Genomic DNA, 23,916 nt, shown 5'->3' with positions numbered 1-23,916 from the left:
CACTAGGCGAGTGTCAAGCTTGAGGATTGGACTATACACGCGAAAGCGATGCTCAGTTCTAAGCAAGGGACAAGAGATGTCCTAAGCCAACCCCAGGGCGCGCATGGATAATGATCCTAAGACGAGGAGCGCCACAACATGTCGAGGCCAAGTACCTAGACATCCTATGGGCGGTACAGTTGAGGCGAGACTCATGGGCGAGCTCCATCAACAGGCACAAGATCGTGCTTGGAAAACCTGAGAAAGGAAATGCTGGCCTGCTGCGAGGAGAACTGCAGGCGCCGCATGGGCAATTCAGTGCCGGTGACGAGCGTAAGAAAGTGAGCCCGTGAAAATAGGCTTAATACACTATTTCTTAGCATTTGCACACAAATTAAAAAATAATTAGCAATTCAATGGAAACTTTAATTTCCAATAGAGCTTGCATCCATTAAAACATCTAAATTCAACAAAGTATGAAAAAAATATTCACTTATATTAGTAAGTGTAATAAGCAAGAAATATAACACAGATCCATGAACTATCAAGCACCTAAAGATAGACAAAGTTAATGGGCAGTAGTATTTGTTGAGTTCAAGCACATTCTCTTAATCAATTATTTCTTGAATCTGTGTATTACTAAATCAGCAACCACTTTCTGGTCTAAAGCATCATACTTTTTTTTCTACTGTCCAACTATTAAAGAAGCAAATATAAGAAGCTATCAGTGAAAGTAATATACAAAGATTCACATTTTGCCGGTCATACAAAAAAGACACATTCATCTTCAGATTAATATTTGTTTCTTGAGAAAAAGCAAGAAATATATCCACTATTTAAACAGACATTTAATCGATGTCATGCACCTTCAGATCATCAAGCGGTGGCACCATACCCAACTATTACTAAAACATACTTTAGAGTTTAGAATAAAGTGATGTTAAGCTAATATTTAAATAGGCGTATAAAACATATTCTATGATCGTAAATGCTTTTAATTACATATCAGTAAACATTTGTTAGTGACAAAAGGAGGAATTTACAACAACAATACCGTTTTAATTGCTCATTTTTATCAATATGGAAAGCGTAATACAAAGGAATGTGAGTCCAACTTTATGCTCAAACTATAAATAATAGAAATGAGATTTTGACCTTTCTTTTTCTCTTTTTGCTTTTTCCACTGAAAAACAATAAAAAAGAAAAGGAGCAGGCTTTTGCATCATTATGCTAAGTTCAATGTGTTGTCTTTATCCAGGAAAAAAAAACTGAGACAAACTAATTACTAATTATTTACGTGATACATTTACTTTTGTTAGCTAGAGACTTTGAGTCCACCTTCTACCACTGATCTCTTCCTTCCTTTTTGATTTTTTAATTGTTCTACAATTTCATTTCTCTTTTCCATTACACACCTTGCCAGATTATTAATCAAAATAAAAAAACGATTCATCTATTTAGAACTTTTGGAGACCATCTACGTCTATGAATTTGTAACAATTAGTGGAAGCAAATGATTAGGACTGGCTGATCCAAAATTGCTTTGTGGAAGTGGAAATGGAAATGTGAAATTACTTGGTTGATGAATCTTTTTTCTTTGTTCAGTCATCTTCGTAGTCAGTTTTCAAATTCAACACAAAAACTAAACTTATAATCAGATTTGTTCAAAGAAGAAATTCAAATATCCTCTCAAAAAAGTTCTATCTGCTCTGAAGAATAACTCCCAAGGAGATTGGAGAAGCTCTCTCATAAGTTCCACAGAGAATATGATAATTCTCAAAAGCAAATCCAGACACAATTATCATGCATAGAAGTCTCAGTGATCACTGTTTCAATCCGAATATCTTTTATCCTTGAAAAAAGCCCGTGGCGCGCAATAATATATACCAACCACGTTTCTAATGAAGAACCATAAGCGGCTAACTGATTCAGCTATAGTGAGGGATCATATATTCAGAAGGATACATAACTCTATATAAGATTCCAAGACCCATTATGTGCAAACAACAATGACAAAGGAAAATCAATCAACAAGTGCTTTTCACAAAATATAGCACTTTCATTTCTAAAGAGGGCAAGAAAACGAAGCCCATTCAAGAGCAAAAGAATAATGTTGTGGAGAATTAAACACCGCAGGCTTCCAACGCAACAGATGCATACATACAAATATTTGGAAATTTTCTTCTCAGCCCTTCTTTCTGCTAATCCTTAGTAACCCATCTTCGACCACGAACTTGAATACCACCAAAGTTCTGATCAGTGCTACTCTCTCCACCACTTTCTGCACTGGTATTTCCAGATTTTTTACGGTGCTTCTTCTTCCTAGAAATGCCACTATCACTAATGCTTCCATTCAAAAGGGGATCATCTATCCCACGTATGACTCTTCGTGTTGGAGATGATGTGGCAACGCCAGTGTCGTCCTTAGTTTTTCTCCCTTTGTCGTGTTTCTTTATGTTCTGAGAGATTTTATGTAATTTTTGAATTCCTTTCTCTACAGGTTCCACTGCATGGGTTACTGTGAATTTCAAGTCATTCACTATCTGCTTGCAGGACCAGAAAGCATTGTTAACAAGGGAGACAGTGAAATAAGGAAACAGTAGGCTCGACATAATAAATTTAAAAAAATTCAAGCTTGGCTATATAGGGTAAACTGGAGCAAGGTCAAATTTGAGCTGCAAGTCTTAGATAAACTTATACTATATATTCCCTACTCAGACCAATTTACATGACAGATTTTGTTTTTAGGAACGTCAACATGTTTGCACCATTCCGCTAATAATAAAACGTATCAAATTTTCACAACTTTCACGAATTATTTAGCTATTCAGAATTTAAACTTTGATGTGATTATATTTCTATCAAACTAATTTTACAACTATTACTTTAGAATTCTTATTAAACCATGATCACTGAAGTTTTAGCAGTGCAAAACTTTCCAGTTTGTCAGAATGCTTGAAACTGCATTACTTTTAAAGTAGCTAAAATTTTTGCTTTCTTCCAACTCCTTTTGTTCTTTGTTTTATGAATCTTGTATTTCTTTCATGACTTTGGTAAGGGGAAGAGTTGAGTGATACCAGAAATTAACACGGACTGTATTCAATCACAGGTAAGATCACAGAACTTCTGCACTTATTAGTAACTAAAGTAGGCCGACTTTATTGGGATTGTGAGGACATATTGGAAAGTGAAGGAGCAATCTTCAAATCCCAAGAATTTTTACTTTCAACAACAACAAATAAATATAAACAAAACATGTGATTTCATACATGATATATGAACTCCTAGTACTAGAGAAATAGAAAAGTAGGAATGTGTGAGTGAGGAGAATGACACAATGTAAAGGGATTAATGATCTATGTTGTCCAGACTCTCAAAAATGTCTCTCAGTGCATGCCGGATCCTCCAAAAGAAGTGCATTTTTGGAGGATCCGACAAGAGTGCGGCAACATTTTGGGGAGTCCGCGCAACATAGCTAATGATTAATATTGTTTATGCCTTTCAATTTCTTTGTAACCTTGCATCTTCTTGATGCTTTTTGTTAAATAAAGAAGTATGACAGTCTTCTTGGGACAAACTAAAAAGGAAAGTATGACACATAAATTGGGACACAGAGAGTAGTAACTCTGAGTGGGAGGAGAATACACTCTGATTCCTTGGGATGATCATTTCATCTCTCCTTGAACTCACCCTCATGAAAATCAATACTATCAGGAATTGGATGACACTTGAATCCGCTAAAAAGCATACTTGAAATTTCAGGATTTGCATAGGAAGTTATTAGGTCTAGGCACACTAAATACCTAGCTTCAAAAACAATTTGGGCTCAAAGCATAAATAGCAAAGAGGAAAAGATGCTTACATATTCACCACCACCAATAAAGATATCTTTAACACTTTCTCTGATGGTTGTTCCGCCCCTATCATCAGCGTCGGGTTGAGGAAGACGTAATTTGGTGGGACGTTCACTATCTCTAACCTCGTCAGGATCTACCGGCAAGTCAGCAGATACGTAATCTCCAAGAACTGCAACATCCCCAGTAAAACGCTCTCCCATCAGCTCGTATGGCTTGGCAGGGAAGACATAGAGGTGAACCACAGAAGCAATGCCCATCTGTACTGGATGAATGACAAGAGCTGTTAACCTTCAAAATTTTGTAGGAATATCAAGCATCAATATATCACAAGTAAAAGCTTAGTGCCTATATTCATCAGTACATTCCCCCATCCCTCGACCCTCATAACCCGAATAAACCTTCAGATACATAAAAATCATTGGCAGGGTTTGTGCTTTTTTTTTCTTTTTCTTTTTTTGGAGGGAGGGTGGGGGAAGAAACGTGCATGGGACCCCAAATAAAGAACAAAAGCAGTTCTGCAGTAATCCAGACTCAACCATATGAAACCTCACACCTTGAGGTAAACAAATTCAAGAGCGCTATACAAGTAATAAAACGTCTCAAGAAGATTTAATATAAGAGCAGCTTTCAACATTAATATGCATCAGTTCCAATACCACATAAGTATGCATCATACGTGCGGATCAGTTGGCACATAAGCATGCATCAGTTGTAACAAAACAGGTTGAGCAAATGCAAGAACCATCATGTATGCTTAAAGCTATCTTTCAAGCTTCTTACCCACACCTTAATAGCATAACTAGGAGATTTGTGTGCAATTCACTAGAAGCAATAAACAAAGGCAAAAATCCCGATAGCCAACCAAAATGTATAGTATTAGAAGTAATAGAAACATACCCAACCCCAAAAAAATTACCTCAATGCATATGATGAAATCTTGAACGCTGGATTTAAACTGCAAAGCTTGAGCTATTGGACTTCTAAAGAAACCAAGTGTAGAAAACAGGGCTATCACCACGCCTTGCCACCAAGTTAAGAAAACAATTGACTTGAACGTTAGAAACTTGTACAGCGGCTTGATGTGAGATAATTCATCCTTTGTAATAGTATAAAATTGAACTAAGCAATACAACGCCCATGACTGACTGAAATTTAAAACCACAGCCATATACGGATACCTACAAAGACAAGGCATACAATGTAAGACATATCTTGGACCATTTTACATTAGTTACATGGTAAATCAGCAATATCACATGATTTTAAATGTTACAATATTTCCAGACAAATCTCTTTATAGGAGTATCTACCAAATAGATGCAGCTCTATACCAACAAATTGAATATTGACAGAGGAACCAATTCTGCAACTACAGGAAGATGATAATTAGATGCTAAGAAACAGAACTCTGACCAGATTTGCAAATTTTGATGCCTATGCAGTCACTACCCTAGTACCCATGAAGGATTATGGGATAGACTTCCAACTGGACTTGTGATCCTTCCCCTGGCTGGCAGGCTGTCTTAAATAAAAAATTCACATAAAGACAAGACTGCTTGAGATTCAGTATAAGGCACATTCAAGCAGTCTGATGCTGATGGCACGACAGAGGGTAAAAAGAAGGATGTTTTTCCATTAACTGAGTAAAGAAGTAGCAAAAGAATATTGCTAGGGGAAACAAAGAGAAAATGTAGGTTAGGAAGCTCTATTTGATCGAAGGGATGGCTAAAAGGCCAAATCTGGCTAAAAACAAAAAGAAGAGATCAAAGCGAGAGAGCTAATCAAATGACAACACTTACCCACAATTCCATTTGAAGTCTCCTTCACAATATACATCAAAAGTTTCAAGAATCACTGCCAAAGTAGCAGTAAATGCTTTGATTATCACCTGCAAAATTTGAGTTTTATATATATTTAAGTCGAGATGAGTACAGCTTGTTGGTCCAAAGGGATAAAGGATCTAAGTCAGGTAGCATACTTACATATTGGAAAATTCCAAACTTGATAACTTGGTATACCCACTGACCAAGTTTCCATGGCTTGAAAATATAATTCATGGGAAAATGATGCTTAACAATCCCCTTTTCAGAACCATGCTCTAGTAGTGGCATCTTTGAACCTGCGCGTCCTTCCCTCTTCATAAATTCTATGGTTCTCTTTTCCCCACCTAATTCCAAAAAAGGAAGGGGAAAAATGAAGATGAAAAGAAAGGAAGAAAGACACAAATGACTGAACGAGTTCATAAAAGAGCTTTGAGAGACATTTTGCAGGTGACAGATGGCATAAATGACTAGTAAGATGAAACAGAGATAAATTTAAGCTTTGCAAACTTCAATTAGAATTTTCACGATACATGGCATCTAAGAATACCACTTAGCAAATAAAGCACACCAGCCCTTTATATCAAGCAGTCAAATTCAGTTGCCATAGCAACAAGAAACACGTGAGTACTGTCATGGGCTGCTTTCCATCATCGACCCATGACCCCTTGGACGCGCCCCGTGGCGTCCCGGCAAGCCTCCCAACGCCTAGCGCCACGGTCGGCCCCGTGGTCTCGGCCGCGCCAAGTGACAAGCGAGCATGCGCCTCTGTCGCCCCACCGATAATCAATGCCAGCGCCCAGCGGCTGGCCAATGCCATCAGTGCCGCGCGCACCGACAATGCCGCGCGCCCCAATCATCATGTTGCCATCAGCACCGCACACCCAGACTGTGCCCTGCGCGCAGACCCAATGCCAAGCACCAGCGCCCCGCCGCTGGCAGATCCAAATAGTGCCGCGCGCGCCCACAGCAATGCGCGCGCAGACCCTGCTGCTCCAGACAAAGTTGCTGCCATCGGACTTGCTTCCCTAGAAGACTAAGTCCTTTTCATTGTAATTATAGAGTAGTTTTACTTCATTCATTTTCAGTGTGCTTCTACAGCTTTCTTAGGTCAACTCATGTAACTTTGGTTTATTTTTTTAAGCATTATTAAGGGGGACCAAAGCATTCAAACATTCAAGCATTCAAACAATTCTCTGTACTGGTGTCTCTCTCCCCCGACACCGCATAGCATCTTGTAATAGCTTTCATCATCATCATCAATACAATCATCAGCTTTCATCATCAGTTGCTCATTTTCCGCTGCCTAATTGAACACGACATTGGTTTTCCCGTACGGCACTGACAATCTAGTCTAGCGTACGGCGAGGACCTCAGTTGGCGCATAGCAACCGCACTGACATCGGTTGCTTAGCCTTACGTCGCCCTTCCAAAGAACATCAGGAAGGCGCCGCGTAACAGTTGGTATCAGAGCCTAGGCTCGACATCGGACGAGGGAACTCATTGGCATCATCATCACCATTTCTGACCATGGTGAATCATGGGGATCGGCTCACGACCCTAGAAGAGACGGTTGACGCATTACGGCCCATCGTGGATACGTTGCCTGATCTAAAAACCAGCCTAGTGCAAAGGTTGGACGACCTGGACCGCAGAATGCGGCAGGCCGAAAATGACATTGCAAACATCAGTCAAGACTCTGAGGAAGACCGGGAAACGGCTGCCGTCGAGGCAACCAACATTCATGGCAAATTCGAGGACCTCCAACAGGAGCGTGCCGAGGATTTAGCCCATCGGGAACTAGAGGCAGACAGACTGACAGTCATGCAGCAAACCATAGACAACTTGACAGGCCAGCTCAATGTTGTCAATGCTGCACTACAAAGCCTGCTCAAAGGGGGCGAAAATCACATCAGGGGTGCCATGAACATTGGCCCCATTCCACAAAAGCTCAAAATTCCGGAGCCCAAGCCGTACAACGGAGCCCGGGACGCTAAAGAAGTGGAAAACTTCATCTTCGACATCGAACAATACTTCGATGCCATTGGACATTTGGAAGAATCCAAAAAGGTAGCAACTGCTGCCATGTATCTTCAAGGCGATGCAAAACTCTGGTGGCGAGTCAAATACGAAGCCATCAGGGCCGGTGAAGATACTCTCCAGACATGGGCAGAACTGAAGGCCGCCATACGCCTGCAGTTCTTCCCCGAAAATGTGGAATACAATGCACGGAGAAAGTTGCGTGAACTCCGCCACACCAGGTCGGTGCGGGACTACGTGCGTGAATTTTCCGCACTCATGCTAAACATACGGGATATGGGGGACAAAGACAAACTGTTCGCATTCATAGAAGGTTTGAAACCTCATGCTCGTATGGAACTGCAAAGACAACGGGTAGATACCCTACCCAAGGCCATTCAAGCTGCTGAGTGCCTTGGGGATTATCAGTTGGAAACTCAGAAGGATAGGACCCAGCCGCCTGTCCGAGGGGGATACAACGGCCAACCTAGCAATGGTGGCCCCAACAGAAACGGAGGAGATCGAGGTGCATCCAGATCCAAGACTCCTACCTCAAGCAGTAACACTACTGCATCAGTCAACAACCCTCAGGGGAGAAATCCCCCATCAGAATGCCGTCATTGCGGCGGGGAACATTGGAACAATCAATGCCCCAACATACAAGTCAATGCTCAACAAACTGTTGACGATGACGACACAGATGCCGACGACCCAGACAGCACCGATCAAGTAGGTGCCTTCAACGCATTTGTTGGCTCCATTCATGATACCTTGGCGGGAACCAGCACTGGCAACCCCAAGAAGAAGGCATTCCCAATCGACAAGAAAGGGAAAGGAAAGGCGGACGAGAGGCCTCCCACATCACAAAAGAGGACCTTAATGTTCGTTGACATGAAAGTTAACGGCCGACCTATTCGGGCATTGATAGACACGGGTGCTAGCCACAACTACCTGGCCTCAACTCAGGTGCAACGCCTCGGTCTTGCAGTGCAAAAATGTAAGGGTCGTGTCAAGGCTATCAACTCTCCATCTCAGCAAGTGAGTGGAATAGCCAAAGAAGCGCCAATCCAGCTTGGCCCATACAAGGGAATATTCGACCTACGCATAGCTATCATCGATGACTTCGAACTGATAGTAGGATTGGAATTCCTCAGGCAGACCAACACCATCCCAGTACCATATGCCAACATGCTCCTAATGATGGGAGACAACGGGGCCAAACCCCACACCATACCATGCATATCCAAGAAGATGGCCGCTGGAAACATCACGGCCATGCAGTTTAAGGAGGGAACCAACAGACCTGAACCCACAGTTCCGGCTGCCCTCAACATCATCAAACAGGCATCACATCATCGGGGCCCAACAGCTCATGGCGCCCCTCATTGTGTGAAGACTGGCCAAGCATTCCCAAAGGCCAAGTCGGATCACCCAGCAAAAGCGGGACTCTTGGAGCCGCTACCTGTCCCACAGAGACCTTGGGAAAGCATTTCCCTGAATTTCATCACGGGATTACCCAAGGTCGGAAATCATGCAACCATCATGGTGGTAGCAGACTTGTTTTCCAAGTATGCCACCTTCATCGCAGCCCCGCAGAACATGTCGGCAGAAGCAACAGCTCGACTCTTCTTCTCCCATGTTGTCAAACATTGGGGTATGCCCAACAACATCATCAGTGACTGCGACCCACGCTTCACTAGCAAGTTTTGGACCCAACTCTTCAGTTGCCTCGGATCCAAATTGAGTTACAACTCAAATCATCATCATCATCAGCAAACACATGATCAAACAGACCGGTTCAATGACATGCTGGAGGAATATCTCCGCCAATTTGCTACCGGGTCACAAACTCATTGGGTGAAGCTTCTGGATGCTGCTCAGCTGTGTTTCAATTCTCAAAAGTGCACCCATACAAACAAAAGCGCTTTTGAAATTGTTACCGGACAGCAACCGCTTCTCCCACAAAATGTGAATGCACCAACCATACCATCACATCATCGAGCTGCCAGTTTCTCCACAGAATGGGAACACACTTTGAAGATAGTGCGGAGCTATCTTATCAGGGCCCAAGACAGGGCAACGAGGCATGCCGAACAAAACCTTCACTTTGCCCAACATCAAGCAGGGGACAAAGTGATGGTAAGAACCCCGAGGCGGAACTTGTTTGCAAAGAGGACCCAAGATCCTCGCCTATTGCCAAACCTCATTGGACCTTTCTCCATTGAAAGGCGCATCGGGAAATCCTCATACCAGCTGAACACACCAGCCTGGTGGAAAATCCATCCAGTCTTCCATGCCATTCGCCTCGAGCCAGCTCAGAAATGCATGGAAGATCATTCAGAAAGACATCTCACAGCACCGAGGGGAACAGACCTCCCAGCCGTCAAGAGCCTGACCAATCATCATCATCCTGCAGGTAAGGCTCCGAGGACGTCGCCAACTCAGGTGGGGGAGAATGTCATGGGCTGCTTTCCATCATCGACCCATGACCCCTTGGACGCGCCCCGTGGCGTCCCGGCAAGCCTCCCAACGCCTAGCGCCACGGTCGGCCCCGTGGTCTCGGCCGCGCCAAGTGACAAGCGAGCATGCGCCTCTGTCGCCCCACCGATAATCAATGCCAGCGCCCAGCGGCTGGCCAATGCCATCAGTGCCGCGCGCACCGACAATGCCGCGCGCCCCAATCATCATGTTGCCATCAGCACCGCACACCCAGACTGTGCCCTGCGCGCAGACCCAATGCCAAGCACCAGCGCCCCGCCGCTGGCAGATCCAAATAGTGCCGCGCGCGCCCACAGCAATGCGCGCGCAGACCCTGCTGCTCCAGACAAAGTTGCTGCCATCGGACTTGCTTCCCTAGAAGACTAAGTCCTTTTCATTGTAATTATAGAGTAGTTTTACTTCATTCATTTTCAGTGTGCTTCTACAGCTTTCTTAGGTCAACTCATGTAACTTTGGTTTATTTTTTTAAGCATTATTAAGGGGGACCAAAGCATTCAAACATTCAAGCATTCAAACAATTCTCTGTACTGGTGTCTCTCCCCCCGACACCGCATAGCATCTTGTAATAGCTTTCATCATCATCATCAATACAATCATCAGCTTTCATCATCAGTTGCTCATTTTCCGCTGCCTAATTGAACACGACATTGGTTTTCCCGTACGGCACTGACAATCTAGTCTAGCGTACGGCGAGGACCTCAGTTGGCGCATAGCAACCGCACTGACATCGGTTGCTTAGCCTTACGTCGCCCTTCCAAAGAACATCAGGAAGGCGCCGCGTAACAGTTGGTATCAGAGCCTAGGCTCGACATCGGACGAGGGAACTCATTGGCATCATCATCACCATTTCTGACCATGGTGAATCATGGGGATCGGCTCACGACCCTAGAAGAGACGGTTGACGCATTACGGCCCATCGTGGATACGTTGCCTGATCTAAAAACCAGCCTAGTGCAAAGGTTGGACGACCTGGACCGCAGAATGCGGCAGGCCGAAAATGACATTGCAAACATCAGTCAAGACTCTGAGGAAGACCGGGAAACGGCTGCCGTCGAGGCAACCAACATTCATGGCAAATTCGAGGACCTCCAACAGGAGCGTGCCGAGGATTTAGCCCATCGGGAACTAGAGGCAGACAGACTGACAGTCATGCAGCAAACCATAGACAACTTGACAGGCCAGCTCAATGTTGTCAACGCTGCACTACAAAGCCTGCTCAAAGGGGGCGAAAATCACATCAGGGGTGCCATGAACATTGGCCCCATTCCACAAAAGCTCAAAATTCCGGAGCCCAAGCCGTACAACGGAGCCCGGGACGCTAAAGAAGTGGAAAACTTCATCTTCGACATCGAACAATACTTCGATGCCATTGGACATTTGGAAGAATCCAAAAAGGTAGCAACTGCTGCCATGTATCTTCAAGGCGATGCAAAACTCTGGTGGCGAGTCAAATACGAAGCCATCAGGGCCGGTGAAGATACTCTCCAGACATGGGCAGAACTGAAGGCCGCCATACGCCTGCAGTTCTTCCCCGAAAATGTGGAATACAATGCACGGAGAAAGTTGCGTGAACTCCGCCACACCAGGTCGGTGCGGGACTACGTGCGTGAATTTTCCGCACTCATGCTAAACATACGGGATATGGGGGACAAAGACAAACTGTTCGCATTCATAGAAGGTTTGAAACCTCATGCTCGTATGGAACTGCAAAGACAACGGGTAGATACCCTACCCAAGGCCATTCAAGCTGCTGAGTGCCTTGGGGATTATCAGTTGGAAACTCAGAAGGATAGGACCCAGCCGCCTGTCCGAGGGGGATACAACGGGAGCCAACCTAGCAATGGTGGCCCCAACAGAAACGGAGGAGATCGAGGTGCATCCAGATCCAAGACTCCTACCTCAAGCAGTAACACTACTGCATCAGTCAACAACCCTCAGGGGAGAAATCCCCCATCAGAATGCCGTCATTGCGGCGGGGAACATTGGAACAATCAATGCCCCAACATACAAGTCAATGCTCAACAAACTGTTGACGATGACGACACAGATGCCGACGACCCAGACAGCACCGATCAAGTAGGTGCCTTCAACGCATTTGTTGGCTCCATTCATGATACCTTGGCGGGAACCAGCACTGGCAACCCCAAGAAGAAGGCATTCCCAATCGACAAGAAAGGGAAAGGAAAGGCGGACGAGAGGCCTCCCACATCACAAAAGAGGACCTTAATGTTCGTTGACATGAAAGTTAACGGCCGACCTATTCGGGCATTGATAGACACGGGTGCTAGCCACAACTACCTGGCCTCAACTCAGGTGCAACGCCTCGGTCTTGCAGTGCAAAAATGTAAGGGTCGTGTCAAGGCTATCAACTCTCCATCTCAGCAAGTGAGTGGAATAGCCAAAGAAGCGCCAATCCAGCTTGGCCCATACAAGGGAATATTCGACCTACGCATAGCTATCATCGATGACTTCGAACTGATAGTAGGATTGGAATTCCTCAGGCAGACCAACACCATCCCAATACCATATGCCAACATGCTCCTAATGATGGGAGACAAAGGGGCCAAACCCCACACCATACCATGCATATCCAAGAAGATGGCCGCTGGAAACATCACGGCCATGCAGTTTAAGGAGGGAACCAACAGACCTGAACCCACAGTTCCGGCTGCCCTCAACATCATCAAACAGGCATCACATCATCGGGGCCCAACAGCTCATGGCGCCCCTCATTGTGTGAAGACTGGCCAAGCATTCCCAAAGGCCAAGTCGGATCACCCAGCAAAAGCGGGACTCTTGGAGCCGCTACCTGTCCCACAGAGACCTTGGGAAAGCATTTCCCTGAATTTCATCACGGGATTACCCAAGGTCGGAAATCATGCAACCATCATGGTGGTAGTAGACTTGTTTTCCAAGTATGCCACCTTCATCGCAGCCCCGCAGAACATGTCGGCAGAAGCAACAGCTCGACTCTTCTTCTCCCATGTTGTCAAACATTGGGGTATGCCCAACAACATCATCAGTGACTGCGACCCACGCTTCACTAGCAAGTTTTGGACCCAACTCTTCAGTTGCCTCGGATCCAAATTGAGTTACAACTCAAATCATCATCATCATCAGCAAACACATGATCAAACAGACCGGTTCAATGACATGCTGGAGGAATATCTCCGCCAATTTGCTACCGGGTCACAAACTCATTGGGTGAAGCTTCTGGATGCTGCTCAGCTGTGTTTCAATTCTCAAAAGTGCACCCATACAAACAAAAGCGCTTTTGAAATTGTTACCGGACAGCAACCGCTTCTCCCACAAAATGTGAATGCACCAACCATACCATCACATCATCGAGCTGCCAGTTTCTCCACAGAATGGGAACACACTTTGAAGATAGTGCGGAGCTATCTTATCAGGGCCCAAGACAGGGCAACGAGGCATGCCGAACAAAACCTTCACTTTGCCCAACATCAAGCAGGGGACAAAGTGATGGTAAGAACCCCGAGGCGGAACTTGTTTGCAAAGAGGACCCAAGATCCTCGCATATTGCCAAACCTCATTGGACCTTTCTCCATTGAAAGGCGCATCGGGAAATCCTCATACCAGCTGAACACACCAGCCTGGTGGAAAATCCATCCAGTCTTCCATGCCATTCGCCTCGAGCCAGCTCAGAAATGCATGGAAGATCATTCAGAAAGACATCTCACAGCACCGAGGGGAACAGACCTCCCAGCCGTCAAGAGCCTGACCAATCATCATCATCCTGCAGGTAAGGCTCCGAGGACGTCGCCAACTCAGGTGGGGGAGAATGTCATGGGCTGCTTTCCATCATCGACCCATGACCCCTTGGACGCGCCCCGTGGCGTCCCGGCAAGCCTCCCAACGCCTAGCGCCACGGTCGGCCCCGTGGTCTCGGCCGCGCCAAGTGACAAGCGAGCATGCGCCTCTGTCGCCCCACCGATAATCAATGCCAGCGCCCAGCGGCTGGCCAATGCCATCAGTGCCGCGCGCACCGACAATGCCGCGCGCCCCAATCATCATGTTGCCATCAGCACCGCACACCCAGACTGTGCCCTGCGCGCAGACCCAATGCCAAGCACCAGCGCCCCGCCGCTGGCAGATCCAAATAGTGCCGCGCGCGCCCACAGCAATGCGCGCGCAGACCCTGCTGCTCCAGACAAAGTTGCTGCCATCGGACTTGCTTCCCTAGAAGACTAAGTCCTTTTCATTGTAATTATAGAGTAGTTTTACTTCATTTATTTTCAGTGTGCTTCTACAGCTTTCTTAGGTCAACTCATGTAACTTTGGTTTATTTTTTTAAGCATTATTAAGGGGGACCAAAGCATTCAAACATTCAAGCATTCAAACAATTCTCTGTACTGGTGTCTCTCCCCCCCGACACCGCATAGCATCTTGTAATAGCTTTCATCATCATCATCAATACAATCATCAGCTTTCATCATCAGTTGCTCATTTTCCGCTGCCTAATTGAACACGACATTGGTTTTCCCGTACGGCACTGACAATCTAGTCTAGCGTACGGCGAGGACCTCAGTTGGCGCATAGCAACCGCACTGACATCGGTTGCTTAGCCTTACGTCGCCCTTCCAAAGAACATCAGGAAGGCGCCGCGTAACAGTTGGTATCAGAGCCTAGGCTCGACATCGGACGAGGGAACTCATTGGCATCATCATCACCATTTCTGACCATGGTGAATCATGGGGATCGGCTCACGACCCTAGAAGAGACGGTTGACGCATTACGGCCCATCGTGGATACGTTGCCTGATCTAAAAACCAGCCTAGTGCAAAGGTTGGACGACCTGGACCGCAGAATGCGGCAGGCCGAAAATGACATTGCAAACATCAGTCAAGACTCTGAGGAAGACCGGGAAACGGCTGCCGTCGAGGCAACCAACATTCATGGCAAATTCGAGGACCTCCAACAGGAGCGTGCCGAGGATTTAGCCCATCGGGAACTAGAGGCAGACAGACTGACAGTCATGCAGCAAACCATAGACAACTTGACAGGCCAGCTCAATGTTGTCAATGCTGCACTACAAAGCCTGCTCAAAGGGGGCGAAAATCACATCAGGGGTGCCATGAACATTGGCCCCATTCCACAAAAGCTCAAAATTCCGGAGCCCAAGCCGTACAACGGAGCCCGGGACGCTAAAGAAGTGGAAAACTTCATCTTCGACATCGAACAATACTTCGATGCCGTTGGACATTTGGAAGAATCCAAAAAGGTAGCAACTGCTGCCACGTATCTTCAAGGCGATGCAAAACTCTGGTGGCGAGTCAAATACGAAGCCATCAGGGCCGGTGAGGATACTCTCCAGACATGGGCAGAACTGAAGGCCGCCATACGCCTGCAGTTCTTCCCTGAAAATGTGGAATACAATGCACGAAGAAAGTTGCGTGAACTCCGCCACACCAGGTCGGTGCGGGACTACGTGCGTGAATTTTCCGCACTCATGCTAAACATACGGGATATGGGGGACAAAGACAAACTGTTCGCATTCATAGAAGGTTTGAAACCTCATGCTCGTATGGAACTGCAAAGACAACGGGTAGATACCCTACCCAAGGTCATTCAAGCTGCTGAGTGCCTTGGGGATTATCAGTTGGAAACTCAGAAGGATAGGACCCAGCCGCCTGTCCGAGGGGGATACAACGGGAGCCAACCTAGCAACGGTGGCCCCAACAGAAACGGAGGAGATCGAGGTGCATCCAGATCCAAGACTCCTACCTCAAGCAGTAACACTACTGCATCAGTCAACAACCCTCAGGGGAGAAATCCCCCATCAGAATGCCGTCATTGCGGCGGGGAACATTGGAACAATCAATGCCCCAACATACAAGTCAATGCTCAACAAACTGTTGACGATGACGACACAGATGCCGACGACCCAGACAGCACCGATCAAGTAGGTGCCTTCAACGCATTTGTTGGCTCCATTCATGATACCTTGGCGGGAACCAGTACTGGCAACCCCAAGAAGAAGGCATTCCCAATCGACAAGAAAGGGAAAGGAAAGGCGGACGAGAGGCCTCCCACATCACAAAAGAGGACCTTAATGTTCGTTGACATGAAAGTTAACGGCCGACCTATTCGGGCATTGATAGACACGGGTGCTAGCCACAACTACCTGGCCTCAACTCAGGTGCAACGCCTCGGTCTTGCAGTGCAAAAATGTAAGGGTCGTGTCAAGGCTATCAACTCTCCATCTCAGCAAGTGAGTGGAATAGCCAAAGAAGCGCCAATCCAGCTTGGCCCATACAAGGGAATATTCGACCTACGCATAGCTATCATCGATGACTTCGAACTGATAGTAGGATTGGAATTCCTCAGGCAGACCAACACCATCCCAGTACCATATGCCAACATGCTCCTAATGATGGGAGACAAAGGGGCCAAACCCCACACCATACCATGCATATCCAAGAAGATGGCCGCTGGAAACATCACGGCCATGCAGTTTAAGGAGGGAACCAACAGACCTGAACCCACAGTTCCGGCTGCCCTCAACATCATCAAACAGGCATCACATCATCGGGGCCCAACAGCTCATGGCGCCCCTCATTGTGTGAAGACTGGCCAAGCATTCCCAAAGGCCAAGTCGGATCACCCAGCAAAAGCGGGACTCTTGGAGCCGCTACCTGTCCCACAGAGACCTTGGGAAAGCATTTCCCTGAATTTCATCACGGGATTACCCAAGGTCGGAAATCATGCAACCATCATGGTGGTAGCAGACTTGTTTTCCAAGTATGCCACCTTCATCGCAGCCCCGCAGAACATGTCGGCAGAAGCAACAGCTCGACTCTTCTTCTCCCATGTTGTCAAACATTGGGGTATGCCCAACAACATCATCAGTGACTGCGACCCACGCTTCACTAGCAAGTTTTGGACCCAACTCTTCAGTTGCCTCGGATCCAAATTGAGTTACAACTCAAATCATCATCATCATCAGCAAACACATGATCAAACAGACCGGTTCAATGACATGCTGGAGGAATATCTCCGCCAATTTGCTACCGGGTCACAAACTCATTGGGTGAAGCTTCTGGATGCTGCTCAGCTGTGTTTCAATTCTCAAAAGTGCACCCATACAAACAAAAGCGCTTTTGAAATTGTTACCGGACAGCAACCGCTTCTCCCACAAAATGTGAATGCACCAACCATACCATCACATCATCGAGCTGCCAGTTTCTCCACAGAATGGGAACACACTTTGAAGATAGTGCGGAGCTATCTTATCAGGGCCCAAGACAGGGCAACGAGGCATGCCGAACAAAACCTTCACTTTGCCCAACATCAAGCAGGGGACAAAGTGATGGTAAGAACCCCGAGGCGGAACTTGTTTGCAAAGAGGACCCAAGATCCTCGCCTATTGCCAAACCTCATTGGACCTTTCTCCATTGAAAGGCGCATCGGGAAATCCTCATACCAGCTGAACACACCAGCCTGGTGGAAAATCCATCCAGTCTTCCATGCCATTCGCCTCGAGCCAGCTCAGAAATGCATGGAAGATCATTCAGAAAGACATCTCACAGCACCGAGGGGAACAGACCTCCCAGCCGTCAAGAGCCTGACCAATCATCATCATCCTGCAGGTAAGGCTCCGAGGACGTCGCCAACTCAGGTGGGGGAGAATGTCATGGGCTGCTTTCCATCATCGACCCATGACCCCTTGGACGCGCCCCGTGGCGTCCCGGCAAGCCTCCCAACGCCTAGCGCCACGGTCGGCCCCGTGGTCTCGGCCGCGCCAAGTGACAAGCGAGCATGCGCCTCTGTCGCCCCACCGATAATCAATGCCAGCGCCCAGCGGCTGGCCAATGCCATCAGTGCCGCGCGCACCGACAATGCCGCGCGCCCCAATCATCATGTTGCCATCAGCACCGCACACCCAGACTGTGCCCTGCGCGCAGACCCAATGCCAAGCACCAGCGCCCCGCCGCTGGCAGATCCAAATAGTGCCGCGCGCGCCCACAGCAATGCGCGCGCAGACCCTGCTGCTCCAGACAAAGTTGCTGCCATCGGACTTGCTTCCCTAGAAGACTAAGTCCTTTTCATTGTAATTATAGAGTAGTTTTACTTCATTCATTTTCAGTGTGCTTCTACAGCTTTCTTAGGTCAACTCATGTAACTTTGGTTTATTTTTTTTAAGCATTATTAAGGGGGACCAAAGCATTCAAACAATCAAGCATTCAAACAATTCTCTGTACTGGTGTCTCTCCCCCCCGACACCGCATAGCATCTTGTAATAGCTTTCATCATCATCATCAATACAATCATCAGCTTTCATCATCATCATCAATACAATCATCAGCTTTCATCATCAGTTGCTCATTTTCCGCTGCCTAATTGAACACGACATTGGTTTTCCCGTACGGCACTGACAATCTAGTCTAGCGTACGGCGAGGACCTCAGTTGGCGCATAGCAACCGCACTGACATCGGTTGCTTAGCCTTACGTCGCCCTTCCAAAGAACATCAGGAAGGCGCCGCGTAACAGTTGGTATCAGAGCCTAGGCTCGACATCGGACGAGGGAACTCATTGGCATCATCATCACCATTTCTGACCATGGTGAATCATGGGGATCGGCTCACGACCCTAGAAGAGACGGTTGACGCATTACGGCCCATCGTGGATACGTTGCCTGATCTAAAAACCAGCCTAGTGCAAAGGTTGGACGACCTGGACCGCAGAATGCGGCAGGCCGAAAATGACATTGCAAACATCAGTCAAGACTCTGAGGAAGACCGGGAAACGGCTGCCGTCGAGGCAACCAACATTCATGGCAAATTCGAGGACCTCCAACAGGAGCGTGCCGAGGATTTAGCCCATCGGGAACTAGAGGCAGACAGACTGACAGTCATGCAGCAAACCATAGACAACTTGACAGGCCAGCTCAATGTTGTCAATGCTGCACTACAAAGCCTGCTCAAAGGGGGCGAAAATCACATCAGGGGTGCCATGAACATTGGCCCCATTCCACAAAAGCTCAAAATTCCGGAGCCCAAGCCGTACAACGGAGCCCGGGACGCTAAAGAAGTGGAAAACTTCATCTTCGACATCGAACAATACTTCGATGCCATTGGACATTTGGAAGAATCCAAAAAGGTAGCAACTGCTGCCATGTATCTTCAAGGCGATGCAAAACTCTGGTGGCGAGTCAAATACGAAGCCATCAGGGCCGGTGAAGATACTCTCCAGACATGGGCAGAACTGAAGGCCGCCATACGCCTGCAGTTCTTCCCCGAAAATGTGGAATACAATGCACGGAGAAAGTTGCGTGAACTCCGCCACACCAGGTCGGTGCGGGACTACGTGCGTGAATTTTCCGCACTCATGCTAAACATACGGGATATGGGGGACAAAGACAAACTGTTCGCATTCATAGAAGGTTTGAAACCTCATGCTCGTATGGAACTGCAAAGACAACGGGTAGATACCCTACCCAAGGCCATTCAAGCTGCTGAGTGCCTTGGGGATTATCAGTTGGAAACTCAGAAGGATAGGACCCAGCCGCCTGTCCGAGGGGGATACAACGGGAGCCAACCTAGCAACGGTGGCCCCAACAGAAACGGAGGAGATCGAGGTGCATCCAGATCCAAGACTCCTACCTCAAGCAGTAACACTACTGCATCAGTCAACAACCCTCAGGGGAGAAATCCCCCATCAGAATGCCGTCATTGCGGCGGGGAACATTGGAACAATCAATGCCCCAACATACAAGTCAATGCTCAACAAACTGTTGACGATGACGACACAGATGCCGACGACCCAGACAGCACCGATCAAGTAGGTGCCTTCAACGCATTTGTTGGCTCCATTCATGATACCTTGGCGGGAACCAGCACTGGCAACCCCAAGAAGAAGGCATTCCCAATCGACAAGAAAGGGAAAGGAAAGGCGGACGAGAGGCCTCCCACATCACAAAAGAGGACCTTAATGTTCGTTGACATGAAAGTTAACGGCCGACCTATTCGGGCATTGATAGACACGGGTGCTAGCCACAACTACCTGGCCTCAACTCAGGTGCAACGCCTCGGTCTTGCAGTGCAAAAATGCAAGGGTCGTGTCAAGGCTATCAACTCTCCATCTCAGCAAGTGAGTGGAATAGCCAAAGAAGCGCCAATCCAGCTTGGCCCATACAAGGGAATATTCGACCTACGCATAGCTATCATCGATGACTTCGAACTGATAGTAGGATTGGAATTCCTCAGGCAGACCAACACCATCCCAATACCATATGCCAACATGCTCCTAATGATGGGAGACAAAGGGGCCAAACCCCACACCATACCATGCATATCCAAGAAGATGGCCGCTGGAAACATCACGGCCATGCAGTTTAAGGAGGGAACCAACAGACCTGAACCCACAGTTCCGGCTGCCCTCAACATCATCAAACAGGCATCACATCATCGGGGCCCAACAGCTCATGGCGCCCCTCATTGTGTGAAGACTGGCCAAGCATTCCCAAAGGCCAAGTCGGATCACCCAGCAAAAGCGGGACTCTTGGAGCCGCTACCTGTCCCACAGAGACCTTGGGAAAGCATTTCCCTGAATTTCATCACGGGATTACCCAAGGTCGGAAATCATGCAACCATCATGGTGGTAGTAGACTTGTTTTCCAAGTATGCCACCTTCATCGCAGCCCCGCAGAACATGTCGGCAGAAGCAACAGCTCGACTCTTCTTCTCCCATGTTGTCAAACATTGGGGTATGCCCAACAACATCATCAGTGACTGCGACCCACGCTTCACTAGCAAGTTTTGGACCCAACTCTTCAGTTGCCTCGGATCCAAATTGAGTTACAACTCAAATCATCATCATCATCAGCAAACACATGATCAAACAGACCGGTTCAATGACATGCTGGAGGAATATCTCCGCCAATTTGCTACCGGGTCACAAACTCATTGGGTGAAGCTTCTGGATGCTGCTCAGCTGTGTTTCAATTCTCAAAAGTGCACCCATACAAACAAAAGCGCTTTTGAAATTGTTACCGGACAGCAACCGCTTCTCCCACAAAATGTGAATGCACCAACCATACCATCACATCATCGAGCTGCCAGTTTCTCCACAGAATGGGAACACACTTTGAAGATAGTGCGGAGCTATCTTATCAGGGCCCAAGACAGGGCAACGAGGCATGCCGAACAAAACCTTCACTTTGCCCAACATCAAGCAGGGGACAAAGTGATGGTAAGAACCCCGAGGCGGAACTTGTTTGCAAAGAGGACCCAAGATCCTCGCCTATTGCCAAACCTCATTGGACCTTTCTCCATTGAAAGGCGCATCGGGAAATCCTCATACCAGCTGAACACACCAGCCTGGTGGAAAATCCATCCAGTCTTCCATGCCATTCGCCTCGAGCCAGCTCAGAAATGCATGGAAGATCATTCAGAAAGACATCTCACAGCACCGAGGGGAACAGACCTCCCAGCCGTCAAGAGCCTGACCAATCATCATCATCCTGCAGGTAAGGCTCCGAGGACGTCGCCAACTCAGGTGGGGGAGAATGTCATGGGCTGCTTTCCATCATCGACCCATGACCCCTTGGACGCGCCCCGTGGCGTCCCGGCAAGCCTCCCAACGCCTAGCGCCACGGTCGGCCCCGTGGTCTCGGCCGCGCCAAGTGACAAGCGAGCATGCGCCTCTGTCGCCCCACCGATAATCAATGCCAGCGCCCAGCGGCTGGCCAATGCCATCAGTGCCGCGCGCACCGACAATGCCGCGCGCCCCAATCATCATGTTGCCATCAGCACCGCACACCCAGACTGTGCCCTGCGCGCAGACCCAATGCCAAGCACCAGCGCCCCGCCGCTGGCAGATCCAAATAGTGCCGCGCGCGCCCACAGCAATGCGCGCGCAGACCCTGCTGCTCCAGACAAAGTTGCTGCCATCGGACTTGCTTCCCTAGAAGACTAAGTCCTTTTCATTGTAATTATAGAGTAGTTTTACTTCATTCATTTTCAGTGTGCTTCTACAGCTTTCTTAGGTCAACTCATGTAACTTTGGTTTATTTTTTTAAGCATTATTAAGGGGGACCAAAGCATTCAAACATTCAAGCATTCAAACAATTCTCTGTACTGGTGTCTCTCCCCCCGACACCGCATAGCATCTTGTAATAGCTTTCATCATCATCATCAATACAATCATCAGCTTTCATCATCAGTTGCTCATTTTCCGCTGCCTAATTGAACACGACATTGGTTTTCCCGTACGGCACTGACAATCTAGTCTAGCGTACGGCGAGGACCTCAGTTGGCGCATAGCAACCGCACTGACATCGGTTGCTTAGCCTTACGTCGCCCTTCCAAAGAACATCAGGAAGGCGCCGCGTAACAGTACGCGCGTGTAAGAGAAGAAACCAACTGATGAATGAGAAAAGTACAATGAATAGATCTCCTCAAGTTGCAAAACAAGGACATATATTCTTTCTTTAGGCAGGAACGATAATTGGGTTACTTTCCTGAATCTGAATATTAAATGGAAGTCACCAAGTAATCAAATTTAACATAGAAAGTATCCATACCTAAACATGCAACAAGATACCTCCCAAAGCAGTACATGGCAAAGGATTCATAGCAATCACGTAGTATCCCGATGTCAACACTAATCGCTGGATTTACCAATGACACAAACTGAAAAAATAAGCCAGATTAGAGAATCAACCAGGTAAACTCCTTAGGGTTTATGACAATGACTCTAGAAGTTAAGGTAAGCCAGACACTTGGGGCTGATCTTCAACAAAATGGTCTGCCTTTGCTGTGCATTTAACTTAGTGTCATAAAATTATATGATATTGAATTATTGACCTTATCAAGTGATCATGACAAATAATGCATAATTTTGCACAATAACTCAAAAATTTTCTCTATCTGCTGATCCCAACTCATATAAACCCAGGATAACTGGAAAAAGCAAAAGAAACAAAAATAAAATAAAAAGGGAACTCACTGATTCAACAGCATAACAAGGCACCATCAATATTACTCCAATCAAAAACTTTTGTTCCTGCCATTACCAAACCCCAAAATAGAAGAAGATACTAAAAATAACATAGAAACAGAAACTGAAATAAAACAGGAAAAAGACAGAAATAACCTCGGGATTTTTGTAAATTGAAAGGTGTTCAAAGATGAGATACGTAGAAAGTGTGATAGTAAGGATTACGAAGAATCCAGCAACTACAGTTGCCCATATTGGTGGCGAATAACTGCTATGAAGATTCTGGATTATTCGATTCAAATAATCCGATGAAATTGATATTATCCTCTGCATCAGCTACGTCTTAGGGTTTATGGTACGTCGGAAAGTTTGATTTTTTCCGATGATCGGATTTTTTAAATTTGAATTGAATTTTGAACGATCGGTTTGAGGGATTTTGCTTGAAAATCTTTGCTAATTTTGAAAATGGATTATTTCCAAATTGAACTTGTTAGTGTACCATTTGCTTTAACAGTTTTCCTAATTTTGAATTGGTAATACTGTTATAAAAAAATTGGTACTACTGAAATTTTACTGTTAAGAAAGAATTAAAGAAGCCGGCCCTTTATTCGGATATTCCGAGGACTCAATGAGAATGTCACATCTTGCAATTAAATTATACGTAGTAGAGATTAATTAACTTTTCATAACAAGTATAAAAATTTTGTAAGCTGCTAGTGGATATATCTTAAGTACTAAACGTGTAACTCGTAGTTAAATGAAAATATAATTATATTTTCTC

The 23,916-nt window shown here is 46.7% G+C and overlaps 1 protein-coding gene across 2 annotated transcripts; it reads right to left on the bottom strand.

Annotated features, from left to right (window-relative positions):
• Positions 1–1,906: 1,906 nt before the first annotated feature.
• Positions 1,907–23,713, bottom strand: LOC104094202 (protein LAZ1-like). 2 transcript variants are annotated; one of them, XM_009600083.4, is made up of 8 exons: positions 23,292–23,713; positions 23,145–23,201; positions 22,720–22,828; positions 5,819–6,003; positions 5,636–5,724; positions 4,753–5,014; positions 3,842–4,093; positions 1,907–2,522 (listed from the first exon to the last, which is right to left on the bottom strand). In XM_009600083.4, exons 1-8 carry the CDS (start codon positions 23,466–23,468, stop codon positions 2,181–2,183), a joined length of 1,473 nt encoding a protein of 490 aa, XP_009598378.1. In that variant the 5' UTR covers positions 23,469–23,713; the 3' UTR covers positions 1,907–2,180. The 2 variants fall into 2 exon arrangements, with proteins under 2 accessions (XP_009598378.1, XP_033511520.1); XM_033655629.2 differs by lacking the exon at positions 1,907–2,522 and having other exon boundaries at positions 3,914–4,098; positions 23,292–23,603.
• Positions 23,714–23,916: the final 203 nt, after the last annotated feature.

The sequence above is a fragment of the Nicotiana tomentosiformis genome, chromosome 6 (assembly GCF_000390325.3).
Source record: "Nicotiana tomentosiformis chromosome 6, ASM39032v3, whole genome shotgun sequence".
Taxonomy (NCBI): domain Eukaryota; kingdom Viridiplantae; phylum Streptophyta; class Magnoliopsida; order Solanales; family Solanaceae; genus Nicotiana; species Nicotiana tomentosiformis.
The sequence above is the reverse complement of the archived record's forward strand: the minus strand, read 5'-3'. Positions and strand labels throughout refer to the sequence as shown.

What these genes read in the sequence shown, in the direction of transcription:
- LOC104094202 (XM_009600083.4), bottom strand. Translation starts at nt 23,468, where the DNA reads ATGCAGAGGATAATATCAATTTCATCGGATTATTTGAATCGAATAATC. An exon ending in ATTTCATCATATGCATTGAG is followed by an intron (nt 4,094 to 4,752) that starts GTAATTTTTTTG and finishes CATCCAGTACAG; the next exon opens with ATGGGCATTGCTTCTGTGGT. An exon ending in TTATTGGTGGTGGTGAATAT is followed by an intron (nt 2,523 to 3,841) that starts GTAAGCATCTTT and finishes TCCTGCAAGCAG; the next exon opens with ATAGTGAATGACTTGAAATT.